The sequence below is a fragment of the Convolutriloba macropyga genome, chromosome 11, assembly GCF_964194025.1.
Source record: "Convolutriloba macropyga chromosome 11, txConMacr16.3, whole genome shotgun sequence".
Lineage (NCBI taxonomy): Eukaryota > Metazoa > Xenacoelomorpha > Acoela > Convolutidae > Convolutriloba > Convolutriloba macropyga.
The window spans coordinates 46750883-46771269 of record NC_134478.1 but is presented as its reverse complement, the minus strand read 5'-3'; the positions used below and the strand labels follow the sequence as shown (position 1 = coordinate 46771269).

At 37.8% G+C, this 20387-nt stretch overlaps 1 protein-coding gene across 1 annotated transcript in view; it reads right to left on the bottom strand.

The window, feature by feature from the left end:
• The window catches only part of LOC142349749 (uncharacterized), a 44862-nt gene extending 27087 nt beyond the window's left edge, over window positions 1-17775 (bottom strand). Inside the window, exons 1-7 of the mRNA XM_075401496.1 lie at window positions 17456-17775; window positions 8593-8785; window positions 8036-8115; window positions 7394-7543; window positions 2726-2809; window positions 2056-2217; window positions 1758-1838 (exon numbers count right to left, since the gene is read on the bottom strand). Coding sequence (XP_075257611.1) covers window positions 1758-1838; window positions 2056-2217; window positions 2726-2809; window positions 7394-7543; window positions 8036-8115; window positions 8593-8785; window positions 17456-17695 — 990 coding nt within the window. The 5' untranslated portion in view covers window positions 17696-17775. The remainder of the gene's footprint in view (window positions 1-1757; window positions 1839-2055; window positions 2218-2725; window positions 2810-7393; window positions 7544-8035; window positions 8116-8592; window positions 8786-17455) is intronic.
• Between the last annotated feature and the right edge of the window lie 2612 nt (window positions 17776-20387).

Below are 20387 nucleotides of genomic sequence, written 5' to 3'. Positions count from 1 at the left end.
CGCGATAAACGCTTGGGGCCTTCCACGAATTGGAACACTAAAGAGATTAGATAGACAGATCGACCACCAGTCCTTTAATAGATCACTAGACAGTTTGGGTTAGCATTGGACTGTCATTTCTTGAGACAGAAGCTCTATAAGCAAAAAGCCCTAATAGGGCTTTTCAAAATTAGGATCTTTTCTGTTTGTGTTCCCTCGGCTTAGTGGGCGCATATTATTTGCACCCCTCAGATGCACGTGCAATATTTTTTAAATAAAGAATTAACGTAATGGCACGTGCTCAGTAACTGAGGGGCGCATAACGTACTGGGGGCACAAACGGAGAAGATCCCAAAATTAATATTCGAAATCAAAAACTCAAGACTCTAATAATCAAGAATTAGGGCATATATGTTTGGCACTACTTAGATGCCCACTATAGACCTTTAACACGTAAATGTTCATAAAATTTAAAGATCCATAAGTGAGTTCAGAAGTCATTTTTTTAGTGAGGTAAGTCATTGAAAAAGTCAATTCCAAGAAGTCAGGATAAGACGAAACAAAAATCTGTTAGACGAAGTAAAAAAAACTGGGAGCGCTATAATAGCCGCCTGGAATTGAGGACGCGGCTATTAACAAAATGAAATTTTGACATTGGTCAGTGAATGAAAACTTTAAACTTAAACAGTCGTTGGTTGAAAAGTGGTTGAAGTCTATGGCGCAAAAATTAAAGGTAACCTCCCTAATTTGACCTGCATTCTTTACGTTTCCGTAACAAACATGAAAATGTTTGCTCGATGGCTTTCTTATACGCGCTGATCTTTCGCATACATGTCCAGAGTGATTTTTTTCAACTGAAAATCAGCGTTTGTAAAACGTTTGTACACATAGTAAAACGTTTGTTTTACCAACTCCAATTAGAGCTTCAGTTCCTCAAACGCTTGAGTAACACTTTTGCTAGTCGTTGGAAAAATCGGAAATTTTTAACGTAAAAAAGTTAACAAAAATGTTTTCTGCTTACTTCGGAAAAAGAACGGAAAAGTTTGATTGGAAAAAAATGTTTTCTGCTGACTTCGGAAAAAATTTGATCTTCAATCAAAAACTTAGTAGAAAACCAGTGGGAGTTTTCGTTCAATTTATTTCGAAAAAAAGCCACAATTTTCATGGTCATTATGGGTAAACCATGTTTTCAAGCAGGAGCAAAACTGTGCATCTGAACAGAAAACGATTCATTTTTTAAATTTGACGGGTAGGATAATTAAGAGCGTGTACATATTACCACCCCCCCCCCCGTTTCATTTTAGGATGGAAAGAAAAAAATGAAATCGGATTTAAATGTCACTCTAATAAAGTTTAAAGTTGTGAATTAATGCTTAAACATTATGTGTTGATTCTTATATTTGTTACAAGTGTATTTGACCAGTTGGTTATAATTTTAATTTATTTGTTTCGAAAAAAGTAGCATAACTTAGTGGAATTGGTAACAATGCACAAAAAAACTTTGTGTAATCCTTAAACATCTGGCTCCAAAATAGTCATGATATTGAAAAAAAAACTGAATCTCGAATTGTCAACACTTGATAATGAACACTGAAGTAAGTGAAAAACACGAGAGTGACTTATATCGTTCTAACTACCGTCTTTCTGAGCCAGATATTTACAAACTGTACATGTAGGGAACTTTAGCATAAAATCTCACCATGCCCGAATTCTCCTTTAAACTTCTCTGATTTCATAGAACTATCACGTCATGCAACCGTAAAGCGCATGACACTTACTGGTTTAAGAGTAGGTCGGCTGCGAATGAACTCCAGGATTATGTCGTGGGCGTCCTTTCTCAACTTTGGAGAAATATTGCTCTGAAACAGCATCCAAATATCAACACAAAAAAGGTTCTGATCAAACGTTTGAAAAGCTGTGCAAACAAATTTAACAATGATTCGACTTCGCACCAGCCACCAGATCTCAGCATAGGTAGCCCCAAAACGATAAATGACTAATTCCAAAAAGTCGCAAATTCACCTCTGACTTGCAAAAGCCGAGATTTTTCGAAAAAGACAAGTTAATTATGCTTACAATTTTCTTGAGGTTGTACCTCTTGCACCTGATGTCTTCCATCAAAACTTCATAAGGAGTCAGTTCATACACAATGTCATGTGGAGTGTAGTGTCTGTCCTCTGCCTTCTTCAAAGTCACCCCTGTCCTCAACTGCCGCATCACTTGCATCCATAAACGCGCCTTAAATCATAACGACAGCGATCGAGAGTTAGAGCCACACAAGTGTGAACAATTTCAGGGCTAAGTTTTCATTAACTATTTTAAAATTGGCTGGATCGAAACGCTGGATCGATTCTAAATCGTAGATTAAACTATTATTGCAAATGTGTTATGAATAGAATTTGGTTAATTGCCCAAACAGACTATCTCTCTTCATCTATCCAGGTCTCAGTTATTCTAAAAAGAACAGTATCTCACTTAGCATGAAGAAAGACAAGAACATCGCTCGATGAAATTATATCTAAGTATTTCAAAATCTGACAACTTATATTCCTCTCAAACTATTGGGCTCAAGAAGCAGACTTTGGGTTCATCACATGCAGTTTGAAAGATTCACAGTTACCAAAACCTCCAATCAGAAACAAGTTAGAAAATTTAGACCAGGTTCTGATTATACAATGACCATCATGCTGACTTGCCCAAACTCTCTCAGGGAAATTTGCTCAATAGATTTGGTTTTTGTACTCACCCACTCGGTAGATCTGAGGTCCTCCAAGTCCCGTTCTTTGAACAGCACATTGCCGCCACTTACTTCCCTCGTCTGCATAAGAACCTACAAAAATACACCATAGTCATCAAAATTGATTACCATTTTATAATACACGACGGTAATTCTTTGCATTCAATGCTTTTACCACTATAGTTATAACCAAGTTGTAGGTTTGATTCATACACTTAAAACCATGGACCAAGAAGCACGTTTGTACCATGAAATAAAGCTTAATTGACCAGGTTTCTTGAGCTCTCCAGGAGTCAGCTAAGGAAACAACCTTAAAGAAGACAGCCAAAACAAGAGCCCCAAGCCACCAAGAACGGCCCTAGGTTCCGCAAACAAATGAGGGATTGTCAATTACATACACTACACAGTTACTTGGCGCTGTTTTAGTCAGCGCCAACCGAGATTGCTTAGCAACTTTCATAAAATTTTTCAGAATTAACATTTTCGTTCGTTTACTTAAAAGTCGTTTCATGCCCAGCTTTAAAAAATGATCGGAATAATAAAACATAACCAACTAAACGTCGTAAGAATTGCTCTCGAACGACTAGTGGGAGCTCTAATCAATTGCAGCCTGCTTCAGTCGGTTGGGGGGGGGGGGGGGTATGGGGGAGGGGGAGCCTAAATGGGACTAAGAAGTTCAATAGTGAGCTTCAAATAACCACAGAGGTTAACATATACCACTATTAAGATTTGAAGTATAAAATGGCACCAGTTTCGGCGCACTTTTCATTTGACTTTTAGTATTAAATTTCCGCCAATTGAGTTCAGCTGCTTGAAATTGTGATTGAGAGAGAGGGTTTTAGATCACGCGAAACGCAAAAAGTCAAGGGCGTAAAATTCACTCGAAAAGTCAAAATTGTCAAGCAAAAATTTTGCATAAGACACACGTTTACAATGATTGCTATGAACTTCGTTCAAGAACAATTAACAAACAATTAACGTCGAGCAAACTGATCTCAAACGACTGGCGAGAGGGCTGTCTTTGGAAGTAGGCAGCTTCAGACAATAAAATGATGGCACTGAACAGACTTTACTCGGGCTTTACGAGTTTATCTCGCTTTAAGACCAACAGGACCCAAGTAATTGCTACAAACTTACATAAATTACATATAAAGTTCGTACAAATTTTACTCAAACCATGAACGTGGAACGGATAGTTGAAAAATGTGGATTAATGAAGCTATCCTAACTAAGTATGCTGGAGTGGGGAGAGACATATATGGGGGTTGAGACATAAAAAAATGTCCCCTTCACTTCGAATTTCTGACATGACATCATCTTTTGATTACTGCGAATAATATGGACCAGTGATGCTCAAAACCAACTGCACCCTGATGAAACGGTATAAATGGGCTTTACCAGTATATCCATTTTCTGAGGACAGTCATCAAATTGTCAGACACAAAAAATCGCATTAACAAAGAAACACAAACAGGGTTGAAATACATTATTTTCTCTCAATTTTCGGTACCGTAAAGAATCTGAACGTCAAAAACATGTCTAAATCATATCTAAATTTAGAAATTTTAAATTTCTCCCCTCTTAAAAAATCAAAGAAGTTGGAAACTAGATTTCGAGCATCTCTTAGCATCAAAGCATGCATGTTCGAAATTAAGTTTTTGAGGAAATTGTTTTTGTTAACCTTGTGATAGATCAACGTCGCTCTTTTACATACTCAAGTTACTAAAAAAGAACTCGGATCCACTAAGCATGCAAACTGGGACGCATCATTTGACAAAACTATCACTATCTTTGACAACCTCTACCAAACTAACCCCTCATATACTCTTAAGGATTTCCTATAAACTTTAATTAACCTCCACTTTACAAAACCAACGCATAACTTCTTAAATTTAGACAAACATATGAACATTTCTGCCGACATACACTTCCAAAAATAATACTAAATTAGACGACATCCATTAGTGCAATTTGTCTGTGTATTATATTAGGCGAATCTAGCCATATGACCATTTTCAGTAGCCTATAGTATTAGACCCGACGCTTCCATTTTATAGCTACATGTCATTGAACAAATTTATAAAGGTATGCCGAGTCCGAAAACATCAAATATGCCAGGATAATAGGCAATAACAAATTGTCAATTATAGGTACATCCAAAGTTGCTATTAAATGTAACATTCTTTGATCTTTATGTCCAAAGACTCAATCAAAAAACAAATTCTTGAAAATGAGCTTTGATCTTCCAGGGCAAGTGTTGAGCCCGAAAGCACTATAACTTCCCGTAAAGACTTTGTTTTCAGATTGAAATCGCCACAAAGTTAGCATGAAAATCCGAAATCACAGGAATTCTCTTTTTCGTTCTCTATTAGTTATGGTGTGCAAAAACATAAGCTGAAAATAAATATTGCAAAATAAGTTAGAGCAAAAATTTAGAACAACCATATTGTGGATGCATAAAAGCATTTAAACTCTTTAGTCTCAAGTGAAAAATCAGCCAGAAAATCAACCACCCTAAGCTCAACATGGCAGCCACAAAATACTCCTTGGTTTTCTCAATCTTCTGAAGTAAAAAAAACACGCATATGATTTGTTAGCAACGTAGAATCTACCAAAGCACGCACTCTTAAAAATCGGGGGTGAAAAAAAACAAATTTTTTTTTCAGTGATACGCCTACTTTTCTCCACTATATGTGAACCAACATTTCTCTCATGGTGAATAATAAACAAACAGACTAACGTCAAATGAATTGTTTTCTAACAACAGGCGGGGAGCAATTTATTTTAGAAGGTGTAGCCTTCTAAAAAAATTTCTTACGGGTGCAGAAAAATCCCACCTCATCACCAGCAACCTCCAGGAATGCAGTCTGACATCTTAGCCACTATTCTAAAACGGCTATTAGACTCAATTACTTAATCACTTTCATATTAGCAACAAACTTTATTTCGGAATGACCGAAATTGAGATCACGCGAAAATTAAGAAGTCAAGTGTAAAGAAGTCATTTGAAATCGAAGAATGTTCTAGAACAAAAGTGGAAAAACGGTCAAGCAAATGATTGCCATAAAAAAACTTGATTATTTCGTGGACCTGTGGTATCGAAATACCTTCTAAATACCTAAAACTTGCCAGACTTTTTCAAAAATGGTTTCTAAAAACTGCCCTCATTCTTCAATTAGAGTCAATAATGCTGTTGACCAAATCAAGTTACAAACTCAGTCCTGAAATTGCATGAATGAATATAAAAAGATGATTTGAAGTAAGCGTGACATCCCAAGAAAACAGGGGCAGGCCAAAAATAGCTCCGTTAAGCTATCTTTCATGAATTGTTCTAACTATTACTGGCTTTAGCTTTGGGCCTTAGATACGATTTTCGTGAAGAAATTCAAACTATCACTTTGAATTAAATTTGCTCAAAAAACCAATAAGAGACAAAATTGTGGCAAGGAAAAAAGCCGCTATATATTCCTTAAACGTTTGTCATCAAAACAATTAATTTTTAGTTCCAGACACTGATAATTGTCAGATATCTATCATGCAGCCAATATATCAATTGAAGCTCATGGAACTAATCTTGCGGTTCCATTAATTGATCATAATCGACAGTGGTAGGGCGAATTGCTCTCAAACGACCGTCGAGCAGTTGGATTCGGTAGTAGCTAGCTTGGGCTTAGGCTTGCGAGAATTTAGCTTCAAGTGTGGAGGGTGGGAGAGTGATGGTGATGCGGAAAGACCCAGTAAGTGTGGGGGGAGTGGGGATTGACGACTTCCAGGCTTTATCTGTTATCCTGTTTTTGAGGACAAAAATCAGACAGATGAAAAAATGATCTAAAATATCGAAAAGAGCAAACCTATTAAACTCGCGCGAAAAAATTGCTACATATCGGCTTTCCCTATTTCTAATTGATTCAAAATGTCAAAATGATTTTTATGTTTTTGAGAATTAGTCGAAAAAATCTTTTATAGGGAGAAAATTCAATTTAGCACTATTGAGAAGCTCAAAAAAAGGTGTTTGTGATTTGTGAGCAAGAACGTTATAAATACAACCATCCAAAAAAAATTATGTACCAGTGCTGAATTATGGCTGCCAAGTTTGTTTCCACAATGAAATTAAACTACACCAAAATGTCACAATGAAACTACATACAAAAGGTCACAATACCGAGCTACGTCACAATAACAAAGCAGATAAATGTCAAATAATAAACATTGATATGCTCTCACTAAAGCTATATCTAGGAATTCAGTAGCTTACAATACTGGCATAAAAAATAATTAGGGATGAACCATAGTAATTGACAAGGCAAGAAAATTTCATTCCATAAGAATCAGCTGTTATGTTGATATTTTCGTTCGATACTCAGACAAATTAACAGTAGGTATTAGCATAAGCTTGTTTTTATCTTAAGCAGATATATTAATCCTATGTTCGATTGTTATAGTTCCATGAGCCACTGAGGCATGGCTAAATGCTTGGTAAGTATCCTTTATTATAATCAAAATTGATTTCTTATATAAACACTATAGATATTGTATTAAATAGCAGTTGTGGTAACTCTGAAAAAAATCTGTATAAATCTAATAATCACTCATCTTTATTACCTGAAAGACCAACAGTTTCCAAATAAATGCTACAAAATTGATTTGAGAGCAACTAAAGTGTGGGATTGGACCGACCTGTTGTGCAGCTTCTACTTTGTCTAAAAAGACAGACAGGTCCGATGCTTCTTGGAATATTGCTTGACATACTTTCACAAAATGAGCGTGCGCACTCTCGAAACTCATCCCTTTTCGTCCTTTGGAGGCTATGGCTGCTGCGTAACACACCTGCAAACCCAACATACTCTGACTAAATTTAGAAACACTGGCAAAAGAAAAGTGAAATTAAACAAAACATAGTAGAATGAAAACTTATATTTGTACAACAAGTTACTTATATTTCCATTGATTATCAGTCAAATCGAATCATAGTAGTCTTGAAATTTGTCAGCATGGACATTCAGGTTGCCTCTATTACTTTCAAAGGATGCGATCAAACTAATGTATATTAATTTCTTATCATTTCGTACAATCGCTTAATTTTCTCCACTATCATAGCTTTAAATGAGCCACTCATTCGCTTTGGTTCCCTTGAGATAAAACGGAAAAACAATGAAGAAGCAAGACGCATAATCTGCTCATCGCGATGACAACCATGATCGTTATATTTCACATTAAAGACTAGGTTGAAATTAAGAGAAAAATGCTACTCTTAGAGTGCACCAAAAATCAAATAACATTTAGATAAGGACAAAAGATTTGATTGCAATTATTTCTCACCCTCATCACTTGTGAGAAAGATCTGATTCTGCCTTTGTCATCCCCAGGTCGCAAAATGTCATCCGGTCCAGGTGCAAAACCTTAACAATCATTCATAGTCTCTCCAACAAAGTCGCAGCAGAGAAAAATCCTATAGTACGACCTAATAAGTTGCAACGCAAGCACACGTTCCTAAAACTCCAGAGGAGCTCATGGACATCGGAATGCTCACTTTCGTTTCAATACTTCAAGATTAAACTACAATATTTTTTCGGCATGTTTCAAATTTGAACTTTGAACTCCTTTTGAAACGTTAACTTGCATTGCAGTTTATGGCACTGACTGCAAATAAAGTTGAAAATTTTACTTAAAAAGCAAATGATTTAAATTTTTGTCAAATTTCACGGTCGATTGTGTTGCTCTTTTATGGGAACTACTATATACATTCATCAATTAATCACAATTTAATCACAATCTACGTCTTCAACAAAAACAGACTATTTTGATGAAACCCCTAATTTGTAGCAGAACGCGTTTTCTGGACAGATGTTACGGATACGTGGTAATACCCGTCCTACCTTCATCTGGGGCTATTTCGTCATCACTGAAAGCCCCACTTCTGCAATCACCGCCATCGTTATCAACATCTTCGTTTTCAATCAATCGGTCCAGGAAGTCCTCTAGCAATTCCGGCAGATCACCCCTCTCTTCGTCAACTGGCAGGTTGTAGTCTAATGCGTGGAACAGCAGCTTACCTAGGCTGTACAGTAGCTAAAACAGTTCAATCGTTACCTTACGTTCGTCAGACGAGATCTACGCATACACGACGTAGTAGCACTATATTTACATTAGCCAGTTATGTCCTATCAACTCATTGTTAGATCTACTCAATTTAAACTGTGAAAATTGTTTATCTTGTCCAAAAGGTATTGCAGCAGCATAATAAGCTTTCTCCTCAAGGAAACATAAAGGATGCTTCAATTTATAATGCAAATTTACTTTCAAAACTTTAGCACCCCGTGTAAGTTGCGATTAAAATAGGTTTAAAAAATAGGTTTTCGGAATCATGCATGCCGTTCTTTCGTCACATTGCATGTTTCATTAGAAAAAACTAGTAGGCTAAAAACCGAAGTTTCCTTTTCCAGCCTTTTCAGATTGGTCTTATCGTGGTCCAGGAACACCCCGAAAGTGCATAGCCGCATGTATTATCATCATTGTACGACACGTTAAACATAATTAAAATATCTAGGTCTTTTTTTTGAAGTCAACTTTATCACAATTTGTCCGCAATCGTTGTCCACTGCTCTTCTCTAAATTTTAGTAGCATGTATTTCTTGCCGTTTGCCATCATTCTGTTACAAAAAAGGCCATTATATTATTTATTACCGTTCTCTTGATCGAGTTGTGTACGGCAATTATCACTTTCACGTCAACTGTGACGAGGAAAAAACTCGGTATTTGTGACCAGAACATTGTTGATTGAATACAAGGATTTGTGAGCTCAAAATTAACTTTCTTGCACTTAATGCACAAATCGGTTCGCTTTCGTCTCGTCTCATTCATTTTGAAAAACTAAATCAGGTTAATTAGATTTTAAAAATGCTATAATATTACGAAATTTCCGGCAGAGCGAAAACCGTCAAATTTTTTCAAGAATTGAAAAAAATAATGGGGCAAACTAGTGAAGGATAGCACGTTGGCAAGAAATCCACTGACCTCCTATCAGAGAAATTAAAAAGGAGACTCGCTAATGTGCTTGCGCACATAATATTCTGAACCCGCTCATCCGCATTCTTGACTTAATTGGCTACCAAACGAGGAAGAGATAGAAAACGTTCAAAACCATACATATCGTTCAACAAATCACTGCTAGAAAAATTAATGCAAAGTTAGAGGGCCGATGATAACTCGTTGTTAATAAGACTACTAGAAAAAAATCAAAATCAAATAACATTAATTACAACTAAAACCGGATGTCTATATTTCAAAAGTAATAACAAAACCAAAGTCGCATCAGATAAAACTTTAGCAAAACAAATTGACCTACACTTCATTCCAAACGATAAGAGACCTGTCCTCAATGCGACTAGGTCAAAGATCGACAAAAGAGCAAAAAAGGACGTTCAAAAAATTTCTATTTTTGAAAACAATTAACTTCAAAGCAATTAAAATCAATGAACATTAGCTGAAATTATTTCAATGTTCATTTATATCTCCATGGCAAGCAATTGATGCCTGTAATTATTCACTTTAAGTCATACGACTAAAAAAGGACAAATACCAGCAAAATTAAAAAGATCAATTCGACTTTGCGCGAAAATGACCGTGAAGTCATTAAAACCATAAAAATTGTCGCTAAAAGAGCATTAAAAATGTTCATTTGCACAATTTTCTAAAACCAATGGGACCTTCTATTAATGTTATAAACTACAAAGAAAGCAACAATCATATAAAATGTACAATTAAGTAAAAAGGAATATTTTAGGAAATCGCGTAGAAACAAGCCCAGAAATATTTGAAAAATCGTTACGAATAAAATATAGCTCAGTGGAAACGGGCTGTGACCTGTCCGTAAAGAGACTAAGCTACAAATCGACCCAAGTATGATTTAACAATGGCGAAGCTCAAAAATTCTTTTAAAACAAACAATTTCAAATGCCATAACAGACATAAGATTTCAACTAAAAAGGGTCGATTACCTTACAACACCTCAGGGAGTCAATTGCGCCAGTTGTTAATGAGACTAAGTCGCAAGGCTACAAAATAACAAAACACACGCAGAAGCCAAAACTTACAAAAGGACTTCTGAAGTGACACCAAAAACAAACCCAAAAGCTGAAAAGTACCAAAAATTTATTAATTTAAATGGTCGAAGCCATCATTCAGAACATATAACCAACAGAGAAACTATTTGAATCATCAATAGCTTAATAGCTTACACTTCTTATTAATAAGGTTGAGTTACCTATTGGTGTAAATTAGAGCAAAAAGGAGACAGTTGAAAAATCTTTCAATTTGCTTTATGAGAAAGTCACTAAAACGTATACACAAAAAATCTTTGAAAAAAAGTTCAATAATACATCTTAAGGAAGCTCATCAGTTATACGTTGTAAAACATAAAGAAAGACAATTACAGGCAAAAAAAATCCAATCTATTTTGCGAGAGAACTGTTTCAGCCCATAAAAGCATATACAATTCAACAAAAAGAACTAACATATTCGGTTGCACCCATCTTTAACGCAATCATTCCAACAATGCATTCTTTCAATTGGACCAGCCAACAATGCGATAAGTCTACAAGAAAACAAAAAGATCCTATAAGATGTGTAATATAGCAAAAATATGCAAACATTTATGAAAACCCGTTGCAGCCAACCAACCATTAGTTAACTATGAAAACGGTAGACATTAATTGATAACTCACAGGCAATGGTTGTTCTTGTGAGACTACGTTAGAAACAGAGAGGAAAAGATAAAATAGTGCAAAGTTAAGGAATTCATCGACTTCTTAAAACAAATAGATTCAAACTCACACGATACCTCCTAAAGAGGCCGATTGAATCTGTGATTGGGGAAACTAAGCAATAGGACTTAAAAAAGTATATCGAATGAAAACAAAACATAAGAGTCCACAAAATTCTACGAAACCATTTGGTCAAAGCCATAAAAACCATGAGTTCAACTCTGAATCCTTAATATATGTTTGTTGTGCCTCATTTTTTTGCAAACCGTATCTGTAATAAAGGAGCCATAATTTGATATTCTTGCCAGTAAATAACATAAAAATTATGAAATTTTTTCAAAAAGGCAGCGCCCCAAAAAAATTGGAAATTTTTTTACTGTAAGGATCCATGCTGATACCCAGGTCAGCCATCATAATACTGCGCGTCTAATAACTTTTAATTAGTAGTAGTAGTAGTAGTAGTAGTAAAGGCTTTAGGATTTAAACATAAATCCAAGGGTTTGTTGGGCCCACATGAGTTCAGTCCAAAGGTAGTTTTAGTTTAGTCTAGTTTTTTCCAGTTATTGCAGTGGTCACATTTGCAAACAATTCGCCAAGTGCATTTGTCCCTCTTGTCATATTTTCTCAGAAAGTAGTCCCAGTAGATTTTGGAGATGGTGTCTTTATTGAGATATTTTCCGTAGCTGGTGTACACTCTGATAATAATATTGTATAATAATTTTGTACGATGGAAGAAGTTTTCATCGGTTTTGTAGAGTCGATTCGTTCCGATCGTCAGTTCTCCTCTTGTATGCTGTCGAGTTTTATCTTCGGTGACTCTAGGTAGATCAACAACAACGTCGTATTCGTTTCTATCCAATGATATCAGAAGCAGGAGATTGTGCATTTCGACATATAAGCTGAGAGGCAGCAGCTTTAGCTGTAGAAGTCGATCTTTGTATTCAAAACTTGCATTCAGTATCCACTTGGTAGCAATTTCCTGCACCCTTTCAAACTTCGCAAGATTCGACTTGTTCGGCTGCCATGCTTGAGAGCAGTAGGTCAGGACTGGCACAACGTAACCAACGTAAGAATTTAGCTTGCTGTTTCGCGTGCTGTTTGTAGACAGGTTTCATTTCAGTTGGAACAGTGCACTTAATCCCTTCTTCGTTCTCGTGGTACAGTTATCGTTCCACGTGAGATTTGAGGTGATCCATAGTCCTAGGTCGCGCTGAAGATTCGTCGGTTCAATTTCAAGGTTGTCTATTGCTGCTGTCAAAGTGCCTTTTATGTTGAGGAGCTTGCATTTAGAGGTGTTCAGTTGCATTTTGTTTTCGGAGCACCAATTCTGTATAGTCATGGCACCAATCGTGAGTTGGCTCTGAGTCAGTGCAATTATCTTGAAATCATCGGCAAATCCAAAACTTTCACAATTTGACACTGAAGCTGGTATATCATTTATGAACAGCAGAAAGAGCAGTAGTCCGAGAATGGAGCCTTGTGGAACTCCACTGCTGACACTTACTGGAGTGGATGTTTCCGCATTTATTTTAACATATTGCTCCCTGTCGCTCAAGTAGGAGCTTATGAGTTGCAACTACTTTCCGCCAATGTCGAAGGACTGGAGTTTCAGTATAAGCAAGTCATGCGGTACTTTATCGAAGGCCTTAGCAAAGTCGAGATACAGAATTGTCAGGTTGTCTACTGTGGAGTCATCGTACTTTTGGTAAATTGAATCAAGGTAGACCAACAATTGTACCACTGCTGACCTATTTTTTCGGAATCCATATTGGTTTTCGTGTAGGCGGTGTTGGCAAAACTTGTATAGTGTGTTGAAGATGAGACGCTCAAGGACTTTTGACACACAGCAGAGTAAACTAATCGGTCGATAACAAGTAGTGTCTGATTTGTTTCCCCCTTTGAACACTGGCGTAACTTGACTGATTTTCCAGAATCTGGGGAAGATTCCTTTATTCGAGATTGTTCGGAATAGGAGGAGGAGTGACTTGCTGAGTGAGAAGGCGCACTTTTTCAAAACAATGTTTCCGATGTTGTCAGGTCCCGTAGACTTGTTCAGAGTTAAGTGTTCCAATATGTGCTGGATTTCGGTTTCGGAGAAAAGGAGACTATTGAGGCCTCTGTTCTCAAAAGTTATGCAGTGATGTTGCTTCTCGTTGAAAACACTTTGGAAAAACTGATTGAATAATTTGGCCTTTTCTTGGTCAGTTTCGGCTTTTTGAGTGGACAGAGTGACGACAGGAGGAACGTTTGGTGACTTGCGAACACAACGTAGGTACTTCTGGATGTTGCTGAACTGTCGACTTTGAAAGATTTCGGTTTCAAACATTTTCAAATCTTCATTTGTGGCTTCTTTTATTTGACGCTCCATTTTCTTCAACTTCAGGAGTTTTGACAAGACCGGAGAGACCCATTGCTTCTTTTTTGTTGCTAACTTCTTCATCAGGTGTGAGGTACGGCTGGATACCCAAGGTGGAAGCGTTGACCTGTGTCTTGTAACTTTCAGAATGAAATGATCGATGAGGCTGAAGATCCATTCGTACCATTTTTTGACAAGGAAATCGAGATTACTGAAACAGTAAGGGTTGAAAGGACTGTCTACTATAGCCTTATTCAATTCGTCCCAATCCGCTTTCTTAAAGGCATATTTGACTTGATGAGGAATGTATAGTTCGCTATGGAATGCGTTTACTGTAACACTGACCGGTAGATGATCAGCACATGGCTTGCCGTTTAGTGCGTAACAGTTGTAAAGATCGGTGTCAAGATCAGTTTTGACAATCTGGTCAGGGTTGTTGGCCAGAATGACGTCTAACTGAAGATTTGAGTAGTTCAGGAAATTGTATTCCGAAAGAGCATCCAGAACAGCGTTTTCACACTCGGAATTGGAGCTCATGTTGTTCCAGTCTGTTTTGGAGAAGTTGATGTCTCCACAAATGAACACGCCTTGGTAGCCTATTCTTTTAGCATGATTTGATATTTTGGAGAGCAGAATTTCTAACTGTTGCGGCGACCAGGTGTAGTCGCTGTCTGATGGGGGGCTGTACAAACAGCATATGAGAGTCGGCTGTGGTTTTGTTTGTACACTAATCACCACAAAATCCTCAAGATGTAGGTCAATCAAAATTTGTTCGTGCATAATAGTCGATCTGATTGCTATAAGTACGCCACCGTGTTTCGTTTCGTGTTCGCATGGTATTCTGTCATTTCGGTAGATCGTGTATGCAGGTAGGAAGAGCGAATAGTTTTGAACATCAGGAGTCAGCCATGTTTCAGTGAGGCATAAAATGTCATAGCTTCGCGTTGACAAGCAGTCTGAGAACTTCAGGCGACGCTCAAATTTCATCAGACTCCTTACATTGAACGAAAGCATTTCGAGTGTGTATAGTCACCAGTTGATACCAGTATTCTCTTTTTGTGCGTTTTCAAAGACAACCCAATTGTCTCCAACTTTATGCTCCACCTTGAGATTTCTAATACGAACTTGCCTGCTATTGTAATTATGATTGTCAATGAGATCACGGCGAATGCGCAGACATTCATTTTCTTTTTTCGCGTCTGTTGCAGACAGCTCAGGACTTATGAAGATTGGTTGTTCGTAGGCCTTTAGCAGGTGAGCTGATTTCAGAATCAGGTCTTTACTTATGATGTTTTCCATGCAAACAAGTATAGTGCGTGCCCCTTTTTTGTCAGGGTCAAATTTACCGAGACGATGAATTTTGCTCATGCGTTTGTCTTTGATTTTCAAGAAGTCTAGGATTTGCTCAACCGATTCGATGTCGGAATGCATACGCTCGTCTGGTGTTTTGGTTCTACTCTCAGGTATACCTCTTATTCGAATTCCCAGACCGGGAATGTTGTTTGCATTTGACACGTCGCGAATTGTGCTACCGGGCAGTTTTCCAACAGCTTGTGCATAACTCTTGGGAGCAGTTGACTTTAATTCGGTCAAGTCTTTCTTTACATTTTCGATCATTGCATTTGAGTTTTCAATGATTTGCTGGAACTTTTTCATTTGTTCTCGGAGGTCTGTTAGATCGCCCTCCAATTTCGACTGTTCAGCAGGTTTTAAGATGGACTTATGTGTCTTATTTTCACTGCATTCGTTACAGATGTGAAGCAGATTTGCTTCTAACTTGACAAGGACTTCAATACTGGACTGTTCGAAGCCTGTGCAGTCGGGTGTCATGTGCATTTCTTTGCTGCAGTAGGCACATGAGAATTTTGCTTCCTTCTTTGCAATCTTGTGATTGCAAGATTGGCACGTGATAACTCTTGAGGACATTTTGGCTAGCACATGCAAAAGATTTTGATTCGTCTTAACGGATTGTTGATGAATAACTTAATAGGTAGTGTCGGTAACACACACTCACTTTAGAGGCGGTCACGTGAAACTGAAAACTTAACTCTGAAAAATATAGCTTTTCTGACAACTCAAACTCACTTAAGAGACGGTCACATGAAAAGTTTAATTTTCAGAGAACAGATGCAGGACAGAATAGAAAAGAAAAGAAAACTGCTTAGAAAAAGCCTTTCGGTAACACGAACTCACTTAAGAGACGGTCACGTGAAAGACTGCTCAAAAAGAAAAAGCCTTTCGGTAACACGAACTCACTTAAGAGACGGTCACGTGAAAGACTAAGAGTAAGCAGCTAAAACTTTTCAGGGGTTTTGAATAGTGATTGTGAGTCCACTGTTTTCGGGCGATTGTTGTCTCTGTCTTGTAATCCGTCGTCTCAGTGACAGGTTGTTCCTCCTCCTGTTTCGGCGGGGACGAAGATCCTGGAGTTGTCGAAGATGGGCTAAGACTTTTCCAGAGAGTCTCTGTTCCAAGGAACGGCCAATGTGCAGTTGTCGGTACTGCCGAGTCAAGATGGGGTTCTTAGCCTGCCGCTTCGGTAGCAGGTGTTTGATGATGTCGATAATAAGGATTCCTGTTTTGCAAAGTTCCTCCTTTATGTTCGGGACTCCTTCGCGTTGGACATATAATATTGCGGCAATGTGGGGCTTAAGTATCTTGAGATCGGCAATGAGCTCAGCAGTGGTGAGGGGGTGATAGTTGTTGCTGGAATGCGGGGATATTGAGTTGTTGATCGTATCGTGCCAAATAACAGCTTTTTCTTTTCGAAAAACGTTTAATTGCCAGATATTTTGAACAACTTTCTTCTGATTGTTTGCTCTGATATTGAGACTCAGGCCAGGCTTCGTGAATACCCAACGTCTGAGCTTCTTTCGGGTGTCTTTTGGTGTCGCTACAATAGGTTGATGCAGTGAACTTGCTCCAAATATGATCATCAGCAAAGTCAGGGGGCCACCACGGCTGCCCCGTATATCATATTTAAACTGAAACAATTGGTCGCGAAATCAATCAATTTTTAAACGAAATTTCTCAAAATATCAAAACTAAATAATGCATTTTGTATAATTATCGAGTTTAAATTTGCGAAAAACTTAAAATTATAGTTCCCGAACTATATAAAGCATATTTGATCCCATTTTTGACAAAAAACGTCTGAATTTTGCGTAAATTAGCGTAAAAAATTAGCGTAAATTCTAGCCAAAAAAAAAACTCGAATCGAACAATTCAGCAACCCTCCACCAACTTTTTAGATAAAAGCAATAACACCACCTTTTAACAATTTTAACATATTTTAGCAAAATTGACAATAATTTGGACAAAAATTAGGGAAAATTTCAACGAAAGCTTAATTCGGCCAATTCGAACTTAATTGTTCACAAAACCGATCGTTCACAAAACTTAAAATCTTGATACTACCTGTAAAAAGCGAAATTAAAAAAAAAATCATTTTAATTCCATATTCTACGCTGGACGGGCTTTCTATTGATACCACTCAACTCTACGATGATTATATCGATCGGCCAAAATTGACTGAACAAAAAATACCCATTTGAGAATATATTCCCCCCGCTGAAGTGGGTCGGAACAATAAGTCTCTACTAGAGTAGTTCATGAACATACCTCAGTAATGTTTGTTTCTTTTTCTACATTCTTGAAGGACACAGCTCCGGCAGGCTCAAAATATACACAGTCAGCATCAATTGCAATATTCTGAAAGCCGTGAGATTTCACAGACAAGGCTATGCTGTACGCTACTGACCATGTCTGTTCGGCACTCAGAGGACAGTTGAACAGTCTCAGCGCCTCTGAGAAAAGCATCGGGTTTATCTGTATAGAATACTGACGACTGTCGCGCGACATTGTTTATGTTTAAAGGAATTAGGGCTATCATGACATATTTTATTACTGAAATGAGGCAATCATGAGGTCATTATATATCCACAAATTCTCACTACCTAGGAAATTACTCTTTCTACTGAAATGACAGATCATACAGCTGCAATACATACGATTAATCGAAGTAACACAACAAGCTGAGAGATTATACCATTATTTCTAAACTCTCAACAAAACAAATCCCCAATCTACTTTGAAGTATCTCGTAGAGAGCAGCAACCACTCGATTACATAATTTTTCAAGCACGAGAAAACATGTTTCGGCGGCTTAAGTTTTCGCAATCGTCTGCTATTGTCCAGCCTCTGCCTTTCAGCTAGCTCCTAGCACCTCTGGCGCCAACTTAACCATTGTTTTTTATGGCTGCCTCTTTATCAATTTCGCAAATTTTCGTCGAAGCTCGACTCAGTCGTTTTGAAGTGAAGAATTTGAGATCTGATGGCAATCTTTAAGTCTGCAACATCAGGTCCGGTCGCTAAACGAGACACAATGCAATACACTCCAGGGATATTTCAGTCCTCATTTTCCGGAATATTGGCGTTAATTAAACATTCGTAAATTTGTTGTTCCACGATGCCTGCTTTATTGGATAAAAAATTTACATTTGTCATCTCAGACAAATGTAAATACATATTCATTTTATCTTTTAACAATTTGTAAAACAGTTTTAACCTGACGATGAACGTAAAGTTCGAAAACGTTTGTTTTAAGTATTGGAAGTAATTTTAATTTGACAAATTGGTTTCTTTTACATTATTTACTTTGTCAAATATTTTGAAAACAAGGCCTATAGAGGGGCTCATTACATAATACTTTGAGAAGTTTTCACTGTTTTAGTGTTTTAGCGAGTATGAATTTTATAGATTTACCGAGATGGTGCATATTTTGGCTGCAAGTTCGCTTCATCACGCCGTAAATAGTCTCCCATATTCAAGCAAGAAACAGTTTTTAGGGAAAGTAACATCAGTTCCCGGATTCTCCTTCAACAGAAATTCCAGAAATTGGTTCAAGAACGCGAGAAATCTCCTTCAGAAGGGTCATCTGAGCAAGAGGAAGGACTTGGTAGTGTGGCACGACCTGATAAACAACACAATCTCACGTCACAAGTCAAACAACTACCAACCCTGCAGCGTGCCGGAGCTGACATCGTTTCTTAGAACGAACAAAGACCGCTTCTGTGCTATTGTGTACTGTCGACGTATAGGCACAGAGGATATTTTTCAGGAGCTGCTGAAGTCCGAGGTACTGGTGCTAAGCGTAACCAAGCACCTGATTTCGAAGAGAAAAAGGAAGACGCAGCCAGGAAAGTATTCTCAGCTGCATCAGGAAGCTGGGCTGGAGATTAAGACCTTGGAGACAGTATTACGCCATCAATACAATTTAAGAGGGCTGCTCAAGAAAGGAAAAGGCAAGAACTTGGGCAAAAGGCAGAGGAAAGTGAGAGCCAAGGCAAGGAAGGTGCAACAGACACAGACTGAGGAGGAGCTCCTGAACAATCGGGCTTCATTGCCCCCTGTCCTTGAGCTTCTTTGAGGTATGTGGTTGCTGCTACCGAAGACGTGGCTCAGGTATATTTTGAAAAAATCAAACTGTTTCAAACTTTATCTTGATTACTTGAAATCTTTAAATAAGGTCACTAGCTGCAATTACCGAATTGAATTTCTAAAACAATGCCTTAACAATGATATAATTCCGGATTTTTTGAGGTTTCGCGCTCCTAAAAATGAAATTTTTTCTGAACAAGCGGTGCACAGTTTTCAATTAAAGCTCCTAAAACAAGAAATAAACCGTGCGGAGAAAGGCCGTAAAGTGTTCAGGGAAAAACTTGAGACAGATAGGAGTAGTTTTAGGGAGAAGGTGAGACCAGAACTGATGCCATCCGTTGTTAGCTGCATTAAGCGTGAAATGAGGGGTCACTCCGCAATGGTTCAGAACAGACTTAATGGAAAACTTGATAAACTGTCAGAGAGACAGGATAGACCACTGCGGAATGGCTCCCACAGTAATGTTGTGATAATGGATGGCCCGGAACTTCCAAAGTTTGTACTTGACATCCTATCGTTGGGACCTAAACACCCAGTGAGAGACAAGTTTAATGAGGTGCACTTTCTCGCAGATGTAGACAAACTTGTACGTGAGTTACGCGAGAATAACACTGAGGGTGAGAAACTTTGTGAAATTGAGGCGTCCGCAAAATGGTATGCAAAGAATGTACGTGAAACCCCATTGGATAGAGGGGTCAAAAAAGTGCATGATTACCTAAAAGCCAATGATTTGCTGGCGGTACCATTTGACAAAGGTTGCGGTTTCTGTGTGATGAAGAAGTCAACGTACAGGGAAAAACTTGATGAGGTACTGAACTCAGATCAATTTCAAAAAATCGAAGTAGCTAAAGATGAAATTGTGATCAAAAATGAAAAACAGATCAATAACAGCCTGCAAAATTTAATGAAGCAAGGGAAAATTAGTGACAAAATTTATCAAAGACTCAGGTCAACAGGTTCACAACCAGCGAGGCTTTATGGCCTGGCAAAGGTACATAAAAAAGATACACCTCTCCGACCTGCTCTTTCAATACCGGGTAGTAGCCACGAAAACTTGAACAGATTTTTGACACCATTTTTCCAGAAACTACCGGGCGCAAACATTGAAACCAAC